General features: G+C 38.1%; 1 protein-coding gene across 7 annotated transcripts in view; it reads left to right on the top strand.

The window, feature by feature from the left end:
• The window catches only part of cacna1bb (calcium channel, voltage-dependent, N type, alpha 1B subunit, b), a 140,982-nt gene that overhangs the window by 115,982 nt on the left and 5,461 nt on the right, over positions 1–19,539 (top strand). For 5 of the 7 annotated variants that reach the window (XM_067485211.1, XM_067485210.1, XM_067485208.1 and 2 more), the window contains 14 exons: positions 51–167; positions 865–930; positions 1,525–1,616; positions 1,754–1,904; positions 2,455–2,582; positions 5,179–5,275; positions 9,682–9,787; positions 9,914–10,021; positions 10,481–10,590; positions 11,214–11,371; positions 11,718–11,847; positions 11,959–12,069; positions 13,879–13,917; positions 17,068–17,329. In XM_067485211.1, the coding sequence (XP_067341312.1) occupies positions 51–167; positions 865–930; positions 1,525–1,616; positions 1,754–1,904; positions 2,455–2,582; positions 5,179–5,275; positions 9,682–9,787; positions 9,914–10,021; positions 10,481–10,590; positions 11,214–11,371; positions 11,718–11,847; positions 11,959–12,069; positions 13,879–13,917; positions 17,068–17,329 (1,675 nt within the window). Of the gene's footprint in view, positions 1–50; positions 168–864; positions 931–1,524; positions 1,617–1,753; positions 1,905–2,454; positions 2,583–3,688; positions 3,786–5,178; positions 5,276–9,681; positions 9,788–9,913; positions 10,022–10,480; positions 10,591–11,213; positions 11,372–11,717; positions 11,848–11,958; positions 12,070–13,878; positions 13,918–17,067; positions 17,330–19,539 lie in introns of all 7 variants that reach the window. The other 2 variants (XM_067485206.1, XM_067485209.1) reach the window with 2 other exon arrangements.

Genomic DNA, 19,539 nt, shown 5'->3' with positions numbered 1-19,539 from the left:
CTAAATCCTTACATTAAAATATTTTACATATTCTCTAATTTATCTCCCAGGACAAGATGATCAACCTGAGTTTCTTGAGGCTCTTCAGGGCTGCTCGTCTTATCAAGCTGCTGCGGCAGGGCTACACGATCCGCATCCTGCTGTGGACCTTCGTTCAGTCTTTTAAAGTAAGAACATAAACAACAGCCACACTGTACCAAGTTAGAGTATATGCCCCTGGACGTTTGTGTGAATCTTATTAGAGAGACAGTAAACTGTATCGATGTAGCAGATGCTTAGAAAGAGAAGAAGGGAAATATTCTAGAAAGACAAAAGTGAATAAACATGAGGATGCAATAGATGTTATAGTGTTGATTCTGTGGATCAGAATGATTTATAGTCGAATAAATAACACAATATTACACAAAATACAATCAGAGGGCTCAAAAGCCAATGAGTCGCAATGCAGAATCTCTCTGTTGCTGTTAAAATCGAAGTAAATTGCTCTCAGCAGACGGCAGTTTGGATTTTCACAGTGTTGGTTTGCACTCTAAACCCCCCCCGGGACAAGTTGAGTTAAATGCAGAGCGCCAGGCGGCAACTGTGGAAATTCAACAGCTTTAATGTTAGTGGTGAGAGCTTTTAAGCCTACTGAAAATGGACAGTAGCTGCATAGTGTTAAAAGGTGGCTATTTTATAGCAAATGTTCACCTCCTCTTAGCGATGTAAATAGCTGGTTAAAAGAATTGACCCCGCAGGTCATGTGAATGAAATGAAGATTGTAAAATTTCACTATGGAAAATCAGCTTTGTGTGTTTATGTATGAGACACTGAGCCATGAGTTTCTTTAACTTTTATTTATGTTTTATATGTGTTTCTTTTCAGGCCCTGCCATATGTCTGCTTGCTCATTGCCATGCTGTTCTTCATTTATGCCATCATTGGAATGCAGGTCAGTTCTGAAATGACCAGCTGGACAAAACATGTGTAATTGTAATGATGTGCAATACATGGAAGTCACACTCCATTGTCACTATGAAGGTACAATCAGCAGCCTAGTTTAGTTTAGTTTAGGCTGGCAACAAAGGAAGACTAGCCAGTGTGTTCCCAGTCTGTCCACAGGTGACAAACACTGGCTAATTGTACCTCTAAAACTCATTAATTAACAGAGTAGATTTAATTTGTTTCATTTATAAAAAAACAAAGCATAAAAGCGACTGGTTTTATTTGGAGGTATGTTCTAGATTTTTTTTGTACTCTCTTCCTCAACTTAAGGTTACCTGGCATACAGAGTTGTATAAGTGTTGGGAGTCTGAGTTTTAACCTTTAGACAAAGCTCTAATACTTATAATATATAACCTATATAAACTATAACCTTACTCCAGGTTATAGGCTGGACGTGCCAAGAGGCAAATAATGATTTAAAAAGTCATTTAATGGACTTGTTACTGGACTTCTACTGGCCGCGGCTCTGTTTAAGGACCAGGCAGCTACTGTGCTACAGGTTTGTATTCAGTAAACCCCATCAGCTCTCCTCTTGTCCCAGGTGTTTGGTAACATCGAGCTGAATGAGGACACCTCCATAAATCACCACAACAACTTCCAGACATTTTTCCAGGCCTTGACCCTCCTCTTCAGGTAATCCTGGTTGGATATTCCGAACCTTCTTACACCAAAAAGAATCTATTTACTATTGACACCCATGCTGCCATAACTGTGGAGCCATGTTTATTTTCATTTTTTATACCTTTGCTTTGGTTTTGTGTGTCTTTTAGGAGTGCAACAGGAGAGGCGTGGCATGAGATCATGTTAGCGTGTCTGAGTAATCGGCCATGTGATAAACTGTCAGGAACTGTAGGGAAGGAGTGTGGAAGTGACTTTGCATACTTCTACTTTGTGTCGTTCATCTTCCTCTGCTCCTTCCTGGTATGGAGGAAAATCTGAGGCCTGTCCCATCCAGACTCATACCTAAATGAAAGAAGTTACAGTAAACAAACGTTTGGTTTTGCATGTTTTAGTCTAACTTAACTTACGGTTGAGACTTGGTTGAATCTAATCAAATTCAGATCTATTTTTCAAAAAGTCGTTATTTCTGTTTCTGCTGACAACCCAATGCATGTATTTCTTCTGAGACAATCCAGTTAACAATAACCAAACTATGGGGCAGTTCCAGGCAGGGTAACTTCAGAAAAACTGTATCTACTATAAAGTGAAGCAATAAAAGTAAAAGCTCTGCAAAACAATTAACAGTAACATAAAATACAGTATTTACAGTATGGGTGCTAAAAACATGCAAAACCACTGATATGTTTTTTAAATAGAAATATTTAAATTACATAATTTAAATATGTTTTTCTAACAAATTTTACTTAATAAAATGTTGATAATTAGATTTTTTTCAGCGTAAAAAGACATTTTAAATAAACATTTTAATAACTCTTCATTTATAATATGCACTAATGATTTTATTCACCAGATGTTGAATCTCTTTGTCGCTGTCATCATGGACAATTTTGAGTACTTGACCAGGGACGCTTCCATCCTGGGGCCTCATCATCTTGACGAATTCATCCGCGTGTGGGCAGAGTACGACCCTGCAGCTTGGTAGGTGCTAGTTTGGCACAGCTACACTACCCAGTGTTAACTACATAAGTTTTAAACCTTCTAAAGTATTTTTGTTTTGGAAAGAGAGAAGCCAGGAAAGAGGAAACTCTCAGAATGACTTGTAGGTTCCACTAGGATGACTCTGTGTCAAAAAACTGGAAGAATCCCATCTTAGCAGTGGTGGGTGAATGGCATTAAGCCTGAGCCTAGAGTGTTGACTGAGGCTGGTGATGAGCCCCCTGTCCGGACTGATGCATGCAAATCCAACGTTCCGCTCAGCGTCCACTCAGCCCTCCTCGCCACTAAGCTCGGGGGCTCCACAGCCCCTCAGTCTGTCACTGTGGTGTGAAGAAAAACTATTTCTGTCGCACCAATGGGAGCATCACAGGTTTATGTCAGCATCCTCTCTGCCTCTTACACCCACACTGTTTAACTCGAATAAAGCACAATGCATGTTTAGAGTGAGACAGTGTCAGGGTAATCTGTCTGAAATAATGTAAGTCTCATTAGGTTTTAACAAAGGCTTCGCAGGAGCCTTGCCAGTGAGTCAGGACTCCAGTAGAGGTGTGAAATGTAAAATATGAAATTGCAATCACCTGACAGACATTATGTGGGAGGAATTTGTATTTTTTTCTCTGAATATAAATGAGCTGCTCTAAGGATTGCAGACGAACATTCAGCATATTTTCAACTGCTTTAACTCATCGTGATGTCAAATTGCAAAGAAAAATATATTTATTGCTTCTGATTTCTGTTTTTATTGATTTTGACAGACTCTTTTTAGGGCAGATTGAACTGATTTTTACAGGTCTCTTACCTTTCAGATAATTTTCTGGAGACTTCCCTTTTACTTAATAAGAAATCAAATATAATACAATAACAGTGTCCTGAGTATGTGCAAAGAGGGTTAAAATTAAATATTTTATTATTCAAAAGAGTCACTGGCAATTTACATATATTTAGATTAAAAAAAAGTCCAAAAACAAAACTTTATTGTATTCTTCAGGCTGCTACTGAATGTTAAAGCCCAGTGACAGATTATATAATTTATAGATGTAATCAAATGCGCTGTGACCTAACCTCTTGACATGTTTTATCTTTTTCAGTGGGAGGATATGCTATCAGGATATGTACAAATTGTTGCGTTTTATCTCACCCCCCCTGGGCCTGGGGAAGAAGTGCCCTAACAGGGTGGCTTATAAGGTTTGCACTCCTACACAGTCCTATTGTTTTCAAAGAGACTGTGATGGTTTCAGATGTGAATGTCTGTTCTCATTCCCAAACACACATTGATCCTCCACTAACCACTTGGAAGGTAACCATGACGAGTGTGAGAAACAATGCCGCAAGTTAGACATCACATGCGATGTCTAAGATATGTTCCTGCTTCCTAACAGAGTAGTGAATGACGAGTGGGAAATGCAGAGAGAGCATTGTGTGCTTTGTGTTCACTTTTGTTACTATTGATGTGTCTTAGCATGCAGGAACAGAGGGCATTATAAAGGAATACTCCACTGAAAAAGTGCCTTATACATTATAGTACGTATATGTGTATGAGCAAGCATCATGGCAAAAAAGGACGATGTAAGAAAACCTCTTAACAGCAAGACACAGTAAGTGGCCCTGTGACCGTTTCAGTTCCCCCTGACTGGCAAGATTGAATCTCGTTGGGACAAGTGACAAAGCTGCTCTCGCTGCTTCCTCATTACCACACTGCAGTACCCTCAATTTAAAGATCACAGAATGAAAAAGAAAGTGTGGAAAAAAAATATCAATATGGAACCTTGAATCAAACCAAATTAGTAAAAAAAAAAAGAAGTTTTACATTTTTCACTTTTAAACACAACAGGCACTGGCTTTTTGTGAAGAGATATTAATTTACATACCAAAAGGTTTGAAACTGTTACAGCTTATCACAAGGAAGTTTACATCAACACTGTCCTTGTCAGCGATTGTTCCAGTGCACAGTAGTTGTAATTTTTCACAGCATACACTTTACTTCCTCTTTCCTAATGAGCCTTGCTCTCTAGGTACGTAGTGTTGTTTCTGAGACCTCATTACTAGAGGGAAGTTTATGGGAACTTACAGATGCACAGTATCCATTCAATGTGTTTTGGCTCTGATAATTGGCAACTTTTACTGCAGTTGCTCTAAATGATGATGCTGTGAAGTTGGGTTACCATTGGAATCCATTATCTGGGTCTACAGGTGATGAGTGTTTGATATACTTTTGGTGGAGTACTCCTTTATTCTAAAATGCACTCTTATTCCCAAATGCATTTCTATGACAAGGATCCCTTCATCTGAGATCTCTATACAGGGAATCCTTTGGAGCTTCTTCCTCTCTTTATTCTTCTTGGGATCCATTCCTGAATCTGTAAATCCAGCTAGGATGGCATTCCAGATCTTAATGTATATCCTGGAAATCTTATTAACAAGGATTTCTGTGCTTCCCTCTTTTTTTTTTCTTCCATTCTCTCTTTTTAATTTTGGCACTTTCTGTTTTGATGTAACTTCCCCTACCACTTGACACCTTCTCACCTGGGAAATCTTCATCCCTCCTTCCATGGCCTTCCACCGTCATTCCTCTGTGAAGCGGCCGCATGACTTACCGTGATATGTACAAGATGCTTCGCGACATGTCCCCTCCACTAGGTTTGGGAAAGAAATGTCCACCCAGAGTCGCCTATAAGGTAGAATCACTCCTTCCTCCTCCTTCCCTGCATACTGCCAGTTCCCTGCTTCCACCTGTCAAACGTCTTTAGGCTTCTGTCAATTCTGTCAATGTTGCGGCCGGTTTCTTCCAGCCTGCTGATGTGTTTTTTATATTTTATTTTTTTATCCGAGTCACTCTGTGGCCTTGTCCTGCTCTTTAAGGGTTTGTTGTACACTCTGTTCCTCTACTGTAGGGCCATGTAACACCAATAAATAAAAATAGACCAGAAAGCTGAGCTAAACCATAACATTGGACTCATCTTTACAAGTTTTAGAGTTTTTAGATTTTAAAAGAACAGCAACACCTGCTAGTATAAAATGTAAGAAAACAGAAATTGGAAGAAACATATTTATGTATAATGTAAAATGGGTCATTTGTTATATTGCACCCAAAGAGAGTAATCTCTGCAGCCCTGTGGAGGTCTGTAGAGCTGCTTAGCCTCTTTTAGCTCTTTAGTCTCAGTAGAACAGAAGTTGGCAGTTGAAAGATTCACAGTATGCCACCTGCTCTGCACCAGTTAGCAGGCAACATTAGCATGTAGCTGGTGAACAAAATGAAACACTTAGTAGCTGAAGAGTCCGGTATTTAGAGCTCCAGGAGTTTCGTCTCACTAAATGATTTGTTCACACAGGTAACCCACGCGAACTCCAGGCTTTAAACTTTAGTTTGTAGCCATTATTCAGCACCAGGTCTCATGTCTGCTAGAAATGATGACATGATTGCCTAAGGTAAAACAGAATAAGCCAGTCTCCACTCTCGCCTGCCATAGGCTTATACATCTAATGAAGAAGAAGAGCAGTGTTGATTTAAAATGATGGCCTTACCCAGGGCAGATTTATTATTCTGAGCTCGCCATAAACAATGTTTGCGATCAGGAAAATACCTTTCCAGATGCAACCGGGTGGAAAATAAGCAATACAGTATTTTATCTGCCATGTTGGAAGAGCTTTAGGAAGGGTAACATCTGGATAAATTGATATAAAAGGTTTTTTAAACATATGTGCCATCATCAGATGGAAATTTTTGTTTTAGAGTGAGCTGTCAAGCCATTCATGTATTTCTTGGATTGCTGTAACTTTTCAAAGTGCCATGATTAAGTCAATATTTGTTTTTTTCTAATTTGCACTACTTTGCAAATTTTAACACGCTAAACTACTACTGAAGCTGAACATAGGCATGAGTGTGTTTTATTGTCCTTGTGAGCTTGTCAGCCTCCTTATGTTAGCATTCAGCTTAAAACATTTTTAAGATTTGCATCTGGATCACTACATATAGTAGCTGTTTTTCATAAAAGTATCTCTTTATGCGACTAAAGTGCAAATACAAATAGAAACTTTTGTATGTAAACAAATTTCATTTTCTATAACCATAATATGAAAGATTGAGAAGTGACTTCTTAGAGAAAAATGTATCAACATCACCTCAAACGCAATGTCTTTAATTTTTTTAAACAAATTCATGACTTTTTACTCTAATCATAACCTAAGGGCTTTTGTTTGCCTGAACCTAACCACACACAGGACTCTGGAGTGCAACTCGAGTCTGTGGTTTGTCATCCAACCAAACCACCTTCTGACATCTCAGCTACCTGCTACTTAATGTGCCTCTTCTTTAATTTAAAAATATGTTGCATTAAAACATAATTGTTAACTCGTTATGTTCCCTCCAAAAAGTAGAGTTTGCAGTTCAGATCTTTAAGTACATACTTTTAAGGAGACATGGTTGCAACACAACTGAATTAACTGAGTAACAAACAAAATTCTTAATTATTACATTTTGGCTTAGTGGCTAAACTCTGGTTATGGCAGCGTCACCTCAGTAACATGTACAGATTTCAGCCAAGAAACAAGTCATTTAGTGCGAGATCTCATCTGGATTCCGATTCTAATAAGGCATTGGGGCATTTCTCAACCCTTTCAGTTGGGACATTTAAGGACATTATCACTGTCTTCACATCAGCTTGTGCACTCAATTGATTAAAAAAGAACGTGTTACATGCATCCCATGTTTATATGTATAGACTTACTTGTATATTAGTAAAGTCAAGTCATCAGCTCTACAATCCTCAGGTGGCCTCGTGGCAGCTACGCACCTCTTAGCATGCAAACTTAACATGTGTGGTTCCCGTGTGTGCACAGCTGTCGAAATGAATCACATTTAAAGCAACCCTGCCCTTGCCCCAGTTAAAAACATCTTGGTCTGACGTGGTTGCATCTCCAAATATAACTCATGTTTTTGTGAATCGACAGGGAAAGACATGAACAAAGACACGGAGAGAGACCATCAGTGCATGTTTTTCCCATGCTTATTTTCCCCCTCCTACTGCTTTGGTTGGCACAATGGTTATACTCCTTGTATGAAATGCCCTTTGAAATGTCCCTGTTACCCTCTAGTTTTCAGCTTTATTTTCTGTCTTCCAGCTGATTGATCAGTCGTTCAGCCTAAGGATTTCTGTCTTTCTTTAGTTCTTTGTTGCTCACACCTGCTCATTGTTTCTGAGAACTAAAAGCAAACCTTTACTTGCATACATTCTTTTTAAATACATTCTTTTTAAATGCAATACTCCCATCCTTTTCCTTTTATTTCTTGCCTTTCATCTGTTCTTCCTTGTCTGTATCGGTGTGCTTCCAGAGTGATTGTACTTTACAAGTGGCTTGAAAAAATGTAAAGCATTACCTACAATTTGCAAGTGTGCCTTTGCATTCTGCTGTTCACTTTTGATTCTTTTTAGCAGAGTTTCTAAATCCATACATGCCTCTTCCACCCATCCAGACTCACTGTGAATGCGTTGCACTACTTAAGCCATGCATGTAAATCATTTCATTGACCCTGCATGACAAGAATTTATCCTGTCTGTTTTTACATTTTACAATTAATGGCTGATGATTGTCTAGGTTTCATTATCTACTGTAAAAATACTCTGTGCTGCTTAGTAATTGTTAGCCGTAATTGATTGTGACACTAAACAGTACACTGCAATGTAAATCTATTAGTGACAGAACAAATAGAATTAAGCTGTTCATTATTTAATCTACACAGAAGCCAGAAAACAGTGAAAATAGAGAACACAGTGATTTGTCCAGCCAACAGTTGTTGTGTTGGAACCTGGAAATGATTGTGTTTTTGCTTGATAAATTACCTAAACTATTAATGCTTTATCAACTTGTGTCAGTTAGTTGTAACATTATTCCTCTGCCTCCTGGCCATCAGGTGAACCAGGCTTAAACGGATAAGGGCCACAGTACAAAAATGTGTTCTGAAATTTAGCCGAAGCTAATGTGGCTTTAGCACTGAAATAGCAAAATAAAGATAGGATCATTCCACCGTGTTTCTTTTCATATAAACCCAATAACAACCACTAAGTCTGCACATATATTTCATGTTAAAGACTCAAACTATTGAAGCCTTGTATTACAGTGTCTTCTGTCGAACTGTCTTACCGGATGGAATATCTTTGCAAACAGTATAGAGGGAAGGAGAGGAGGATTGATCACGGTCACCATTAACTCTTTCAATAGAAATATGGCAAGAGAGGAGTTTATTAGATGGGTTTAGTTAGTCTTTTGCAATTTTTAGAGTAGAGTAATAGTTCGTATAGTTTTGAATCTAATTATCATTCCACATCAGTCTTTTTAATTGATTATTGTCAAAATGAAGGATGTGCTGCTCCATATTTCCAGCAGAAAGCTTAGCATCTTTACAGAGCTCGTCGTACTGAACATCACAGGTTAATCATATTTTAGCTTTTAGCAGGTCTGCTATGCTTCCGTTGGATTTGCAATAGTCTCATAGCAACAGCAGGAGCAGCAGGAGCAGCCATAAACAGCAGAGAGCCCCCTGCATTCATCTGTTTACCACTGTTAGCAGTAAACTCAAGGGACAGAGTAAGCATGGTGGACACGGAGACTGAGGCTTTCACTGAAATAATTGTCTAATTAATATAAACAATCGTGGAAAATTAATTGACAACCACATTTCTAATGAATGAGTCTTTCGGTCATTTATCAATAAAAAAGCCAAACGATTTTCTAAGGTGATTTTATCTTCTACGATCAATTTTTATCCTTATAAATTCATCAGATTGCAGTTATTTTTCTATTTACCTATTTAGAAAAATATAACAAGAAAAATTTAACAATCAGAAAAATAACTGCAATCTGATGAATTTATAAGGTTGTACTGCCCTAGTATGTATCGTTTATCTTATTTCAGTAGTTTAAATTAGTGTCAAAGTGTGTCTGCAGGCTGAACTGGCAAAAAGGATTACTTTATATTCTTTTACTTTTTTTGTGAGCTTTTAGCTTTTTGTTCTGCCTCTATCACCGAGCTATTTATTATTCCTGGTTCATGGTCCCTCCTGTGTTGCTTTCTATTTCTACTTAGCGTCTGGTGAAGATGAACATGCCCATTGCAGACAACAACACTGTGCAATTCACCTCCACGCTGATGGCCCTGATTCGCACAGCCCTGGAGATCAAACTAGCATCTGGTAAGAGACTAGAACTACAAAATCCAGTGTCCCTCATGGCTGGACTGACTGCTCTGATGTTAATGTGAATAGTTGTGATCGTTGTGCTGCAGATTTGATTTGACATATTTCTGGGCACATCCTCAGGGGTCCTGGCGCAAAGATTGTGCGATGCCGACCTGAAGAGGGAAATAAGCCGAGTGTGGCCCAACTTGACTCAGAAGACCCTTGACCTGCTGGTGACGCCACACAAATGTAAGCAAGTCGTTTGCTTGTCAATAGTTCCTGTTTGCATTTCTATTATCTGTATGTCATATGTTACTTTTTCTCTTTGTATTTCATGGTTCTACATTGCAACACTCATGTTGTTTTTTGGCCTGTCAACTTTAAAAATACTGAAACTCTATCAATCTTCAAAGTTGATATGTATTGAAATATGTTCCAAATAATCATACTAATCTGCCAGTGTCAGATGATTATGTGTATTAGACTGAAACATTTAGGACTCAATAATAGACACAATCATACTAGAAGAAAAAACCATTTTATTACATTTTTTTAAAAATGTAAAAAATATACAGCTCAGTTCACACCCACTCTGATCAGGTACACAATGTACCTATTGCCCACTCAGTTGTGCTTTTTGTTCCTCTGGCACCATCTACTGCCCACATGAATGAACTGCCTCTCACTCTGCTCTGTCTCCTCTTTTAGACAATGAGCTGACAGTGGGGAAAGTCTATGCTGCTCTAATGATATTTGACTACTATAAGCAGAATCGTGCCAAGAGGCTTCAGGAGCAGAACTCTTCAGGTGGACCTCAGGTAAAACATTTGAGCCTTTATGATACAAATTTTAATGTAAAGGGCCCAGTGATGGTTATACTTACAATAAGTGTAGTAATTTAATATTTGGACTGATTGACAAGACTGACAGGACATAACTCTAATACTTAATTTAACATAGATTAAAAGTATTTAATTGAATTTTCACAAATTAGAAGCCACATGATCTTGTTGTAGCATGCAGGACCTCATCATTCATATCAAGTCCAGAATACATAGTGGCTTAAGGTTATTTATGTAATTCTTTAAGTAAGATTTTTTTAAATTTCTAGCTAACAGAATATTTTGTGCAGTTGTCAAACACATGACGAAAATATATGTATCTGCCAGGTCTTTAGTCCACTGTGTATAAAAATACAGATTTTTGTTTTTCTTTTTAAAACATTTAAAGTAAATGTGCCAGTAGGATCAGGTAATTTCCAATTGGCTTTTATTGACTTGTTACAAACAAATAAATAATTAAAGCTCAGATTCCAACCTTTGAGACCATTGTCATCCACATAAATTATCCTGGCTCTCCTTTGTGTGCATAAACTGGTTTACGCTGCTGTCTACTGTTTAATCACTTCCTTTGAGATGACTACTGTTGATGTGTCTTGCAGAGTAAACTGGGGGCCCTGTTCCGTCCTATGCTTCCCCTCACTCACATACAGGAAGTACAATCACCAGTCTGCAGCCCCAAACAGCCCCTCCCACCTCAACCTATATCAGAAGCTAAGCCAGAGGCCCTTCCAACTACCACCATTTCCAACAACACAGTGTGAGTATACAATACAGTATAGACATTACTATATTAAGAAGGACATAAAACTGCATGTAACCACATTAGTGGAAATGTTGCAGAACCATATTTCAAATTTAACACAAATCATTTCCTATAGAAGATTTTCTAAATCAAATGAGATTTTTAGACTATTTGTTTTTACAAGTTATATAAAATATCTTATGATGCGTAAAAACAACTGTTCTCCTCTCCATACATTTTTCTACAGTAAATGTGTTTTCTGGCATGTTGTAACCACCACACTGTGGCCAAAGGATAGAAGTGACCTGTTGCAGCAACAGTGCAATCAGAGCAGTAAGACTTCTTGTGTATCCATATTTAGATTAAGCCAGAAAAGTCCCATAAAACATTCCCAGTCTGGAGATTTTTCTCAAGCGGCACAGAGGCCCAAAGGTCGTAAGAAACTTCAAAGGGGCCAGTCAGAAGATGTGCCGTATTCCACCAAACCTAAGGTACAAAAATAAAACCTTCGTCAATTCAATTTGATTGGATTGACTGAGTTTCTGTGAAGTCAGTAACATCTGTGTTTCCTCCATCACATTCATACTGCCTCTTCTTTTTAGGGATTGCTTGAACTAAAGCAAGTGGAGAACACATCTGACACAGAGAGATGTCCCAACCTGGAAGGTCACTGCAGAGCAGCTTCTCTGCCCCGACTCAATGCTGAGTACTACGTAAGCTCTGCAGTGCCCACGATGACCTGCTTTTCTGGTTTTGCTACTCATAAAAAACATCTTATTGCTTCATCCATGGTTGCTTTCGTTGACCTGCATTGTAGTTATAATAATATAAGATTTTGTGGATATCTTTAGGGTTCTCTTGAAATAAACTAACGAGTTAGGGTAAGTGGCAGTGACCTAACAGAAGCTCAGTCACTCAGTCAGACCCTGACTTTTCAAGTCTGACGGTTTCATGTTTTTTAGTGAAGAGAAAATTCAGGATAGAAAGAATAAAGTGGACAGCAAACTTTACATTTAATATGTTTATTTTTAGACTTAGAAACCAAAAAAATTAATTCATAATAGGGACATAATTATCTATAAAACCAAAAATCTTGACTTTTCTGACTTTTCTCAGAAACATTGTGGGACTACAATTATGCAACATGCTATAGAAAATGCTCCACTCCAAGTACCACTTCAAATCTTTTACTCAAGTAAAAATACTAATCAGATTATCTACATTTTTTACAAAAGTAAAAGTACTGCACTAATAAACAGTGTATTTCAAACAATACTTATTATGGTAAGCATGGCAAAACATTTACAGTGATTAATAAAAAGGATCAATGTTTGTTGAGGTGATGCTGATTTTAACTACTATAGGTTAACCTATAATTATACATCAGCCTTTATTAGTTTGTAATTGTTTTTATAAAAACATTGTGTTAATGTTGTAGCTGATCAGTGTGTGTCCACCACGTTTAATATATCCTGCTGCAGTCCGAATATTGACATATGATGCAATATTGATGCCTTTAGTTAATTTGATAAAACAATTAATAACTCGTACTTTAATTGAATATTCCACCAATAAGCACAGATAACTACAGCATGGAAAACTTTAATATATCTTTTTTCAATATGCTTTAAATGCATTTGGTTCACTCCCCAACACAAATATCAAACAAATGAATGTTCTCATCAAAGTTTTATATTTCATACAGTCTTAATACTCATTTGTACCACAATAAGATGTAATGTAACACCTGGGTTTTGGCTTTAGTAATTCTTTTCTGAATTTCACTTTGTCATCCAGTTTTCAAATTGTTCAGTCTTTTTCTCACCTCACCTTAACTCTTATGTTGTGTGACATTAGCTTTTCTGCTGCATACGTATGTCAAAGCAGAATCATTTTTCTGTCCATAAGTCCTATGTTTCCTGGATCATTTTGTCCGTCTGATCTTATGTGTTTAACATTTCTGTTTGTTGGTCTCTGTGTCACACTGAGATCTCCCACAACACTTAACATGTGCTTTCCTTATATTTATGTTGCATTTTGAGTTCTTACTCCCTCTTTCTCTTTAGAAGATAAGGCTGGTGTTATTCTATATTTTGTTAATGTGAACAAATCTCATGAAGAGACCAAAAGCTGTCCCTTTGTACATTCATTTTTGACATCCATGACATGTCTTTAGCACTCAACCCTATGTTCCAGACACAAATGTTTATATGGTGTATATGAGATGGAGTCGTAATGCGTGTGTGTGTGTGTGTGTGTGTGTGTGTGTGTGTGTGTGTGTGTGTGTGTGTGTGTGTGTGAGTGTGTGTTCATGATAATGAAGGAACACCTTTGTTAATTTTGGTCTTTTCATTAGATAGTTTTCATGAGTAATCAATAGAAGAAAATATCAGGAAAATATAGGATATTTCCAGAGTTATCTATTTTGGGTCTATCCTCCTCTTCTGTCTTCCCTTTCTCCCAATTTCAATGCCTACTGCTAATGTTTTGCCCACCTCCCTCTTGTGTGTGCTGTCTGATAGCGGAGCCACCCTCGCCACACCCCTGGGACCCACCTGGCAGTATGTACCACCTGTTGTACCACCTCTCTTTCTTTCTGTTCCTCTTCCTCTCATCCTCTTCTTCTTCTTCTTCTTCTCTTATGTCTGTGTTAGCCTCCATGTGTTCCTCTCATCTCAGTGTAGACTTCACACACTGCCACCACTCTGGACAAAGTGACCCTCCAGCAAACATTATGCATTATACACTAGTCATAGCATTTAGCTGCTGATAGACACATAACAAATTTACAGTGTCCTCATGATACAACTCCATCCCTGAAAGAGTATTTGAATGTATATCCAGGGTTAAGTGAAAGCACTCTGCCCCGTTTTTCTGCCATAAGGTACAGCAGTACTGTACTACAATTAGGTACTGTAAAATGCAGATGTGTGTATGTGTGTGTTTTTGATGTAGTGTGTAGTTTTATTGTGAGTTAGTGTGTGATTGTGAAACAAGGCAGGAATGTGGTGCCACTTTCCTGCTTTGAAATAACTTTTCTTTCAACCAACTGTATGTAATTTAATGTTACTTTCAGTCTTAAAATCTTATCTTTCACATGTCAAATACAAAAGCAAATCTAACAAGCCTGTTGTATCTCTGAGCCTCTGCTCCTTCTTTCAAGAGTTTTTCAGTGATGTGGAAAAATAGAGGGAATTTTTGAGTTTTGTAGTCTCTTGTTCTATTAGTTCTCAAAGGTAAGATTTTAAGACTGCATAAAAAATACATCTACTTTTGTTAATTAATATTGTTTCAGTGTTGTGATACTGTCATTTGACTGTAGCTATGGGCTTGACTGTGAGGTAGGAACACAAGGAACAGCACAACCACTCCAAATCTGCCCATAAAAGAGCTGGTGAAGAAATAAGTGGCTAATCTCGTGTATGTCCAAACACATTAATGATGCTTGAAAGTTATTGAATCCTTTAGAATTTCCTCTATATCTACATAAATATGAGCTTAAACATGATCAGAAATCAGAGCCCTAAAACAAGTGCAGATTAATGCACTGTACACTGCTGTTCACCCAAATTAAACAAATTATACATCATTTATTTTTTGTGGAAAATAATCCAATCTTACACATTTGTATGTGGCAAAAGCATGTAAATGTCTAGGTTTATCAATTCATTTGAAGAGGAAATTACAGCATCTGTTATGGAGCTCTGAACTGTAAAATGTCATGGTATCCATGTCTGAGTCTCAACAGAAAGTGGATCATGCTGCAGGACAACAACCTTAAACACATGCTGTTCCACCAAATAATGGTCAAAGCAGAATAAATGTAATGTTTTGCAATAGCTGACCTAAAGTTCTGACCTTATCCTTGAGAAATGCAGTAGAGGGACCTGAAGCTGGCAGTTTATTCAAGAAAGCCAACCGATGAGTTCAAGCTGTTTTGTAAGAAGAGATTGGCTGTAATCCCTCCAAAACAATGTGGATGTCTGATAAAAAGCTACCAAAAACATTTAGTTGAAGGAATTGCTGAAAAAGAGGGTCACCTCAGTTATTTAATTTGTCACACACAAATATATTATGTTGGATAACTTTCCACAATGAATAAATGAATAGGTGCAATTTGTGTCTCATTTGTTTAATTGGGTTTATTCTGTCTTGTTTTAGGACTTAAAAATCCGATCATCCATCCTTTATCTGTAAATGCTTATCCTGTTCAGGGTCGCGTGGAGCTGGAGCCTATCCCAGCTGTTATTGGGCCAACATCAGGGTCCATACAGAGGGACATACACAGACAGACAACCATCCACACTCACACCTACAGGCCGCATGCCTTAGGCCTGTGGGAAGAAACCAGAGTACCCAGAGGACACCCGTACACGCACAGGCAGAACATGCAAACTGTGCACAGAAAAATAGCAGCAGGAAGGTCTTTTAAATCCCATCATGTTTTACGCCATGTCTACATAGAAAAACATGGTTCAAACGGTTCATTAACTTTCAAGCTACAATACATTCCTAGGACCTCAGTGGGAATCAAACCTTGACACTTGGATTAGTTGCATTAATAACACAGCCAAATACGGTTATATTTGGATGTAAAAGATTTACAAAAACTATTATCTAAAACCATTACACATCTATGGAGTAACCAGCAGGTGGGGTGGTAGCTTAACTGCTGTTCCAGTTCTCTGTCACACCAGTCTGTTACCTGGTAGCTGTACTGGTCAGTAAGATAAGAATTAGGTGGGGTGGATGTCGGTGTCCTCAAAGCATTAGTCAATGTATTTATTTATTTATTTAGTGAAGGATTTACAGAAATACACTATATATGTATAGTATGTAGGCAATACAGCATAACAGTGGATCAAATTACAGCTTGAAAGAAATGTAGCTCTGTAACTACCTAGAGTTATTGTGTCTGCCGGAAACCCTCACCCTGCCCTGATGACAGTGTTTGGCTGAGGTGGACAGCTGTTTATTACCAAACTGTACTGTACACTACATGTTCAGCATCAACTGACACACACAGTCAATGACTAGCTGGTGAACATAGTGCAGTCTTTCCAGTTAAAGACCTACAGCCGATACCGTATTTTCCTCAGGGGCATGTAACTTCCAGAAAACCGAGCTTAAAGTGAATACTGTATATTCAGCAGGAAGCCAGAATATCAACCGACGATCAACTGATCAACTTATACTAAAAAGTTCAAGTTGACTTAATTTCAAATGGGTGTACTTTTAAACAGAGCTTGTAAAATAATATAGGGTGCAAACACACACACAAGCAAATGAGAGTTCTCTTCAGCAGCAGTAATCTCGGTGCTGCCTCTGGTGGTCACATAAGTATGTTGCAGCAGTTCTTTTAAGTAGTCCTGATTAGCAAGTACTAGTTAAATCCAGAAAGGTGAAGAGTAGAAGTGGAATGTTGAAAAATAATATGCCCCAAAGGTCAAAGACAGCACCCCACCTCTTCTTTGTTCACTAGCAGAGATGCCTGCTAGCTTTCAAATGATGTACATCCTGTAACCGTAAGTATTCAGATTCTGTCACAGATTTCTGTTCATTCTTCTCAAAATCCTGTACGTGGAGAAGAAGGTTGTGTTATTTTTATGTCGTGGATTTTTTGATGATCCAGTACAAGTGCTTTAGATAAAACCACCACTACCACTTTACTTTCTCATCTCGCCTCTCCCCGTTTCTCTTTCCTCACTCAGCCCATTGTAGATCTAAGTCCTATGCGACGTTCAGCTTCCTCACTGACACCACAGCACTACCAGGAGGTCGAGCTGAGGGAGTATGACCTGGAACGCCCCAGCTTGGCGCAGTCATCGACAGAATCAGGGCAAGTCCAGGGCCTGGACAGAGCCCACCACCATCACCACCACCACCGCTGCCATCGACGACGGGACAAAGACAAGGACAAGAAGCAGAAGTCCCTGGATAGGACTGCAACAATGCAACCATCCAGCACTGTTGGTGAGAAAAAAATAGTTTCACATCTTAAACCCTCAAGGACTGATGCTATTAAAATGTAACTAACATTTGTATTATTTTAAGTCCAACAAGTTGACATTGTTGTTGAGAGATTAATTCATGGATATTAATTCAAATAGTACATTGAGCCACATTGAAACTTGGCTCACGTTCAATGGAAAGACAGCGATAGAAAAGGCTTTTTCTGTAGATTACTTGGATGCCTTAACATAGCTGCAGAAATTCTTTACAGGATTAAAGTTCCACAATCAGGTTATGTACTGAAGGTGAAGGGGTTTGTGCCACGCTTTAACCAAGGATTTTTAGCAGAGTTAACAGCTCTTAGAAGAAAATCGTCTTTGCTGGGGTTTTTTTCTGCTCCCTTTGTTCCCTCTGACCTCAACATAGTAAGTTCAATTCATTTGTTTAATGCTGTACAGTAAAAGTGTAACATCATATGATGTAGAGATTTCAGAATTTCAGCCTTCAACAGCTTTTGATATCACCAATGACGCCCACAGAGCAGAGGTGAGGGTTCTACAGTCCATCATGTGAAGAAAACACATGAGCACAAATACAGAGAACATACCACAACATGCAAACCCCTCTTCAGCAGTACGAGTGGAAAAGCCAGGAAAAGCCAGAGATGATTCACAAAACATCTGGAACAAAGTTTTATTGACTGCTGAGACCAAGATGCAGCAGAATTAATCCAGCAACATTTCGTCTGCAAGTTTACAGAGAAATGCATCAAAACTAATTGGGAGGTTCATGCACCGAGACAATGGTCTAAAACACACTGCTGACTCGACAAAAGACTCCCTCAGATTATAAAGAGCGCACGTTTTTTTGACTCACAAAGTCAATCACCAATTTCACCCAATTAAATGTGTGTTTCACCGCCTGAAGAGAAGATTACACGGAGAAATCCCCCTTATCAACTATTGGAGGCTGCAGTAACAGTCTGAAAAAGCAAATCAAAAGAAGAAACCAACAGTTTGGTTTCATGCATTACCAACGAGAAATTTGCAATATAAAATATATTTACTTTTATTCACTTTACTCTAAACATTACAGTAAGTGCTACATACACCGATTAGCCACAACATTAATACCACCTGAAGGTTTTATTATTATATATTTTCTGGCTTTAAACAAATACTATGAATTAATAAATTCTGATGTATCATTATGGATTAACCACCTGTCAGCATATAAAGTGGTTCATCAGCTCCACCCTTATCAACAGTGATCTTTGGACCTTATTTTTATTAATTACTGATACAATGACCATATTCTGTATTGGATGAAACAAATTGTTTTAACTTTGTACTTGTAAACTGTAGATAATCTGCTTAATACTTTTACTTGAGTAAAATACGTGAATTATTTTCAGGCCAATACATGTATTTTAACTTAAGTATTGCCTTTGTGTACTTTTACCACCTCTGCACACAGTTTATCACATTTTGCTGTGTAAGGGGCTATGTAGCTGCTGACCGCTCAGAGTGGCATTCACCAAATATTAAAGCTGTGGCTGATTGGTTTATATTTTTTTGTTGTTTAAAGTATCAACGTGTAATTGCAATCTAATAAAAGTGCTCTGAATCACCATAATTGTGCACTTAGACCTGTCCATGCAATGACGACTCAGAGCATTTTGGGAGAATATTGTTTTCAGCCACACATTTTAAAATGCTGCAACATGTCTTGTACAAAAGTGATTGCATCATCAGCACAGATTGCCTGATAAAAATGAGTTAACCAGTTCACAGCAGAAGGCATCAGAAACACATATCCATGTTGATGCATTCAGGAATGCTGAGATACTGTACCTGAGAAAACAATCACATTGTAGAAGAAGTAACAATAATAAAAGTCTAGCAGAAAACAAAGGCAGAGATGTGATATATTGCCTATTTTTCAAAAATTCTAAATATTTGCACAGTGATTTTTATCATGATTAGAACGAAACAAATTGAAATGCTAGTAAAATGCTAGTGTTTTTTTTTTTTTTGCTATATAGGCAGGCATCAGAGTTGGTCTGTCATCATTTAACGTCTGCTAGAGCAATTATGACCTCGGAGCTGATGGCAGGGTGTTTTTTTGGGTTTTTTTTGGGTTAGTGCAGCGGCTTGACTTCATTGCTGAGATGAAAGGCCCTTGTGGACAGGTCTAGCACAGGAATTTATGGATATCTTTTGGTGAGATAG

This window comes from Channa argus, chromosome 18 (genome assembly GCF_033026475.1).
Source record: "Channa argus isolate prfri chromosome 18, Channa argus male v1.0, whole genome shotgun sequence".
NCBI classification, from domain to species: Eukaryota; Metazoa; Chordata; class Actinopteri; order Anabantiformes; family Channidae; genus Channa; species Channa argus.
This window is presented reverse-complemented; position numbering and strand designations above follow the sequence as displayed.